At 36.8% G+C, this 6,533-nt stretch overlaps 2 protein-coding genes across 2 annotated transcripts in view; one reads left to right on the forward strand and one right to left on the reverse strand.

Annotated features, from left to right (window-relative positions):
* Nucleotides 1-1,431: 1,431 nt before the first annotated feature.
* OLAH (oleoyl-ACP hydrolase) lies at nt 1,432-4,829 on the forward strand (the record flags this gene model as incomplete). Its single annotated transcript, XM_010293031.1, has 5 exons — nt 1,432-1,570; nt 2,191-2,290; nt 3,306-3,481; nt 4,370-4,455; nt 4,696-4,829. Coding segments are annotated over 5 exons (635 nt in total), but the record flags the coding sequence as incomplete, so codon positions are not given.
* Nucleotides 4,830-5,096: 267 nt separating this feature from the next.
* Nucleotides 5,097-6,533, reverse strand: part of ACBD7 (acyl-CoA binding domain containing 7) — a 9,348-nt gene continuing 7,911 nt past the window's right edge. The window contains exons 2-4 of the mRNA XM_010293030.1: nt 5,636-5,753; nt 5,458-5,520; nt 5,097-5,370 (exon numbers count right to left, since the gene is read on the reverse strand). Of these exons, the coding sequence (XP_010291332.1) occupies nt 5,297-5,370; nt 5,458-5,520; nt 5,636-5,753 (255 nt within the window). The 3' untranslated portion in view covers nt 5,097-5,296. The remainder of the gene's footprint in view (nt 5,371-5,457; nt 5,521-5,635; nt 5,754-6,533) is intronic.

Raw genomic sequence — 6,533 nt, forward strand, 5'->3', positions numbered from 1 at the left:
CGTACAGCGCGATATCTTCCGGCTGCCAGACCCTAGCTATCTACACTATGGTATTCTTGACTGCTTCAGAAACTGTTGGTATGATTCAGAAACAGCAAAACAATATCATATTGTTAATATGTTAAAAAAGGCATCATCAAGGTTAACTATGACGATATGAGAACAATTTTTGATGTTGAGAGACTGCACAGAATGAATTTCCATTATCCAACATGTTTGCATGGTTTTGCACTCCTTGTATCAAAACTGAAGGTTAAACTATGGAGTTGTAACAGTGAAATGACATTTAATTACAGTGTAAAGTAATTCTCATTGCTACCTGGCTCTGTCAGCACAGAAAAGATTCATTGCTGAACTATTTGAGGAGGAACCAAGGCCATTTTCCAGATCTTCCACAATGGAAAAAAAAAAAATTAGCATTTATAGAGAGCATTGCCACTGCAATTGTATCAGTCCTCTAAATGCTTGTGTGCTTTCTGTAAACAGTTGCACAAGTCACATTCAATTTTCCTTGGAGGAAAAAGAAAAAAAAGAAAAGCTTTTGTCTGCCGGAACTACTTCCAAGAAAGTTAGTAAGGAGATGGCCTAGGAGCAACTTCAGACACAGCTGAATAAAATCAGGGTGCAGCATGCTCTTTGAGAGATGTTTCGTGCGGAAAGGAAGTGTAGAAGATGCAAACATTTCTGTACTGCTATCTCTGGTATTAGGTACTGATTTATTCTATCTCTTCTAATATACTTTGCGTCTGACCCATTACTTCTGTATGAGTTTGGCAGTATGTGTGATGTCAAGGAGGTTTTTAGAAAATCAACATTTTTTTCTGATCTATTCATTCCTTACTTTCTCTGAACAGTGAGAGGAAAATCCCCAATTTTGAAAGGAATATAATACCCGCATGTAATATGTCCTCCCATATAAATATAAATTGTCATCAATTTATACTATGATTCCACATTTTACTACGTGCAGTGCTGAAGAACCTGCAAAGAAGAAAACAGGGACTGTACAATTCTAATATAGTTTAACTTTCTAATGCTGCCCTTAAAGGGATGTATTTTACACAACCCTCAAACTTACTATTATTGAAATTAATGAATTTGTGATTCCTGTTAATACTAATAGTAATAAAGTTTCTTTGAAGCTTCAGCTGAGATCAGGACCTTATGGATTTCTGACCCAAGGCATTTATCAATCAATCAATTGGAGAGGCAACATTTATGAGTAAAGGAAAGGGTGGAAACCTAATCTCTCACAGGATTAAAAGACAGTAGTAGCCATAGCAAATACACTGTATCAACTCTAAGAAGGATTAATTTAAATAATCTATATATTCTGCAGAATAAATTAAAAAACTTAAACAAAATTATTTTACTGTTTCTATTTGAAATAACTATCATTCTTTTCCCTCCCTTCCTCCACCTCTTGTGCAGTGTCCTCTGTAAGGCTTCCTGGAAGAGAATGTCGTCTTAAGGAGCCTTTTGCGAAAGACATGACAGCCATTGTTAATGAAATTACAAGTGTTTTGTTAAAAGAAGTGCAAGACAAACCATTTGCATTTTTTGGTCACAGGTAAAAATATATACCTTTTTAGATAAAAATATATACCTTTTTAGATACCCTGGTGAGGAGCTTTATGTTTGAACTCTAGGAGTAGATAGTTGCCTTTATTTGCAAAAGCTTTAGGAAAACACACTTCTGCAAAGGCCTTTTGTCAAGTCATCCTAAAACATGCTGTTGATCTTAAAGACTCTGGTTATTTATTTATTACTTTAGGCACAGTGTCTTCTAAAAAGGCCAGAGTTGTGTTTTGGTTTTTTTTACACTGATAAATTATAATTGTGTTTACTGTTAAAGTTTGTGTCAGTGCTTGCTCTATGTGAATGTGGGGGGGGACCATTCATATAACACACAGATTTTGAAGGTCACTTAGTCCCAAGTATTCAAAATAACTGTTCTTACTGCAAATTAAGGAGACTACTAAAAGAAACAGTGATTAAAAAAAGTCTGATTTGTAAAACTAGACTGTATAGGAATACATTTCATGTGATTTAGCTAATATCACTATAATTTATATGTCATATATGGTTTCAATAACTGTTCAAGATAGCCAGTTAGCACTGAAATTCAAATTATATTTAAATTTTACAGTTTTTACATATGTTTTTTGCTTTAATTTCTTTTTGCTGCAGTTTTGGATCTTATGTTAGTTTTGCAGTTGCACTAAACTTGAAAGAAAAGTATGGACTAGAGCCGATCCATCTTTTCGTATCAGGGGCACATGCCCCAAACGTAAGTTACAGAATCATTAATTGTATGAAACAAAACAGTATATTAGCTACCAAGAGTAAAAATAACATTTTACACTATGGGATACAGAGTGGCTTTAACACAAAACAAGCATTGCTTCTGAATGTGTGCAGAAAAATGTTCTGTTTTCTTAGAGAAAATTAATTCTGAGGCGGATGGAAAGCATCACATTACAGAATATTCACTGTTGCTAACCTTAGCCTAGGGAGAACAGTCTCCTTAAACTAATGCTACTTTTTTGAGTTATTTACCATGGCCTTTGGCTTAATACTAAAAAAGTAATCACAACAAAATATGAAGTGCCACTGCCTACTCTGTAACGTGAAATAACTGTCTTAACCCAGTCTTTCATAAGCCTCCTGCACCAGCCCTCAGTACATTTGTCCACTTATTTCTTTCCCTCCTCATTCTCCGTTGGCTTTTTAATCTGACCTCAGTTCCTTCTGAGGTTCTGGTGGTTCTGCTAGTCTTTCTCAGGAAAACAACAGTGAAGTGGCTTTTTCCCAGTCCTCATGTCCTCAGTCAGCACTTGCTATTCCTGTTCTTCTTTTTCTGGGGCTTCTTAGCAATCCTGAGTATGAGCTAGTACTTCATAGAAGCAATTATTATACCTGCATATTTCCATAATCTGTTGGTCTCTCCAGTCCTACATTAGTCAGATTTGTGTCCACTGCTAGGCTTTTCTTTCTCTTCAATAGATTATTTTATTAGTTGTATTTCAATAGTGAGACTAAACTTTGAACAAAATTAAATTAAGTTATTTGTCTCTGGAAGTTTCAGACCTCAAGGGTACTTGGCTCACTCATAATCTGTGTTTTCAGCAAACACAGTCTACTAACCCTTTCCAAGAAGTATTCTTTGTGGATGTTAAACTAATCAGCCATTATATTTTGGAGACAGAGAATCATTGCACTTTTTACTAAAACAATTCTTAATGAAAATATTATTTAAAGCACATTATATACAACACATGATCTGTTTTGTCTGGTGCTGACAGTCTGAAGCACTTCTTCCCATCCAAAGCATACGTATACATGAAAAAAGAGATGAAGAGTTTCTTAAATATATAGAAGTTTTAGGAGGAACTCCTCCTGAGTTTCTGCAAAATGAAGACATTAAGAAGCAGCTGTTACTTGTTTTCAAAGAAGACTTTAGAGTTTTTCAGACATTTTCGTAAGTTTTACAGTTTTGTATTACATTTGTATTTTACAGTTTTACGTCTGTCTGATAGTTTCAGGTTTTCTTTTTTTTTCCTCTGTAATTTGTTCTTCTTTCTGTTATAAAAAGACTATGAAACAGTAAACATAGTTTTCTCTTGTGTGTGCTTTTCCATTTATATTCTAGTATTTAAGCCCTAGATGAAAACACTGCTTACTGTAGGAACCACTGCTGTTATCACAGTAGTGAACATGCCATGGTAGAATTAGAGTTCTACTTAGGATCCAAGGTTAGTAGCCACTAAAAGGAATATTCTCACATCTTTTACTGTTTTCTGAGGCTAATAAACTCAACTGATCATGCTTCGGGACCACTGCATTCAGCCTCTTGATCCCAGGCCCCATAGCCTAACCAGAAGCAAAGAATCCCTGTGTTCTAAGCATCCAGAGAGCAACTGACTGCTTCAGTCCCAGCATGTTACACAACAGCTCATGGAGCTGAGGGGTTAAGGTTTCTTGCCCTGGCAAAGCCAAGGACAGTCTTGGATGTGGGACCCATTTTAGCGATAGGAACCCGGCGCTGATGAGGCCCTGAAACATTAGAACTTGAATATAAGCTGACAAAGTAATCGTTTATTGTAGGTGAGAATTTTTATTGCAGGTTGAAGCTTTTTTCCTAACTACTGAGTCATTCTTTCTTTAAAATTTTAGATCTAATTGCAGTAGGGTAGGAAACTAAGAATCTTACAGATACAGTAATTCCTTCTCCTGATGTTCTGCACAATCTAATTCCTGAAGTTTGTTATGTTTTGGAGGAGAAATAAAAAGTTATTTTGTATGTGGAAGCAAATCCCAAATATAGGTGTCTTACGGAAAGTTTTATTACTACTTTTTATGTTCACAGTTTTGAGAAGGCAGAAAACTATATCCCCTTCACTTGTGATATTACCTGCTTTAATGGGTCTGAAGATGATTCACATGATTTAGAAGGTACTTTCCTTAAATGGTTTTCCTCTTATACTTACACATTTTCCTGTTCTATTGAATCAGTTAACGAAGAGTTTTCTAGAGGCTTTTATCTCCTTCTTAAATGAAACAAATCAACAGAACAGTCTCAGTGTATGAACCAAAACAGTTAATATGGGATTTAAAATAATTATTAAATAATAACTTTGAAATAGTTAATGTAAATAGTTGACACTTATCTGACACTTTAAATATCTTTTTCAGGCTGGCACAATATTACAAGTGGAGATACTTCCTTTTACAATCTTCCTGGAGGTCACTTTTATCTGCTGGAACGCTCTAATGAAATTTTCTTGACAAAACACATAACAAAATGTATAGAAAACACTGGTATATGAGTATTTTCCTCTATTTTAATGGCAGAAGGTATAAGATTAGTCCATAGCACTTCCCAGTAAGTCGTTCTTTCTGTACAGCTGCATTCCTAAGAATTGTGCTGCTCCTCCAGATCTTTATTGTAAACCTTTGAATGGGGGAGTTTTTCCTGAGTTTTCTAAAATAAACATTGGCTTTGGGTCCTTTAGAGATGTTAATGTTTGTGTGCTCCTGTAAAAATGCTAAATGTAATTTAATACCCAGAAAAATCCACAATTCTTACACAAAGCTTAATTTATTAGGTTAAAATTTATTTAGAGTAAGAAACAATCTAAAAATAGAGTATGTATGTAAACATTCTTTACAGTCAAACAGCTTATGCTTAAAAAATTTTACTGTCAGACTACACAGTAAGGAGTTAGTATTGCATTTTCTCAACAGTTAGTTCATACTGAAGGATTAGTTATTAGTGGTAATTATTTTGAGTATTCTAGATGCCGTATTTTTCTACCATTGCTTTTGCTTTAGAGATATAGGCATTCATGGCATCCTCCTTTGATAAACCTGCAAAAGAAAGTAGGAGTCATTATCCTTCCTCATTTGTCATCCTATAAACATGATTACATGATGTAAATTCAATTGGTGTAACACCTTTTTTCAGGTTCCATGCCTCCCACTTGGCTTTGCCTTTCAAATCTAGCATTCCTGGACATTCTGCCAAAATAAATGCATATGTTTGATTATCATGCAGATTTATAAATAAATGTTATTTGCTTGATTTCATCAAGATATGGGAGTAAATGTGAAATATATATAGGAATAGGAATACCAATATTAATATCTCCAACAGTAGCCTGTTTGTAGAATCCATATAGTTCCTTCAGTTCTTCATCAGTTGGTCTTGTTTTTAATTTTTTTACATCTTCTGCAGCACCATCAAAGTCAGCCTGATGAAAGAAAAGAAAGTCTTAGTTTTCCTCTCAAGGGGTGTGCTTAGAAGATGAATCATTAAGGTTGGAAGGGACCTTTGAGATGATCAAGTCCAACCATTAACCCAACACCACCATGCCCCCTAAACCATGTCCCTGAAGCACCACATCCACATGTTTTTTAAACACTTCCAGAGACGGTGACTCCACCACCTCCCTGGGCAGCCTGTTCCAATGCTTGACCACCCTCTCAGTGAAGAAATTTTTCCTAATATCCAATCTAAACCTCCCCTGGCACAACTTGAGGCCATTTCCTCTTGTCCCATCACTAGTTACATGGGAGAAGAGACCAATACCTACCTCAGCACAAGCCCCTTTCAGGTAACTGTAGAGAGCAATGAGGTCTCCCCTCAGACTCCTCTTCTCCAGACTGAACAACCCCAGTTCCCTCAGCTGCTCCCCATAAGACTGGTGCTCCAGACCCCTCACCAGCTTCATTGCCCTTCTCTGGACACGCTCCAGCACCTCAACATCCTTCTTGTAGTGAGGGGCCCAAAACTGAACACAGGATTCGAGGTGCGGCCTCACCAGTGCCGAGTACAGGGGCATGATCACTTCCCTGCTCCTGCTGGCCACACAATTGCTGATACAGGCCAGGACGCTGTTGGCCTTCTGGGCCACCTGGGCACACTGCCGGCTCATATTCAGCCGGCTCTCAATTAGCATGCCTAGGTCCTTTTCCGCCAGGCAGCTCTCCAGCCAGTGCTCCCAGAGCAGGTAGCGGTGCATGTGCCTCTT

Source organism: Phaethon lepturus, unplaced genomic scaffold, assembly GCF_000687285.1.
Source record: "Phaethon lepturus isolate BGI_N335 unplaced genomic scaffold, ASM68728v1 scaffold10858, whole genome shotgun sequence".
NCBI lineage: Eukaryota > Metazoa > Chordata > Aves > Phaethontiformes > Phaethontidae > Phaethon > Phaethon lepturus.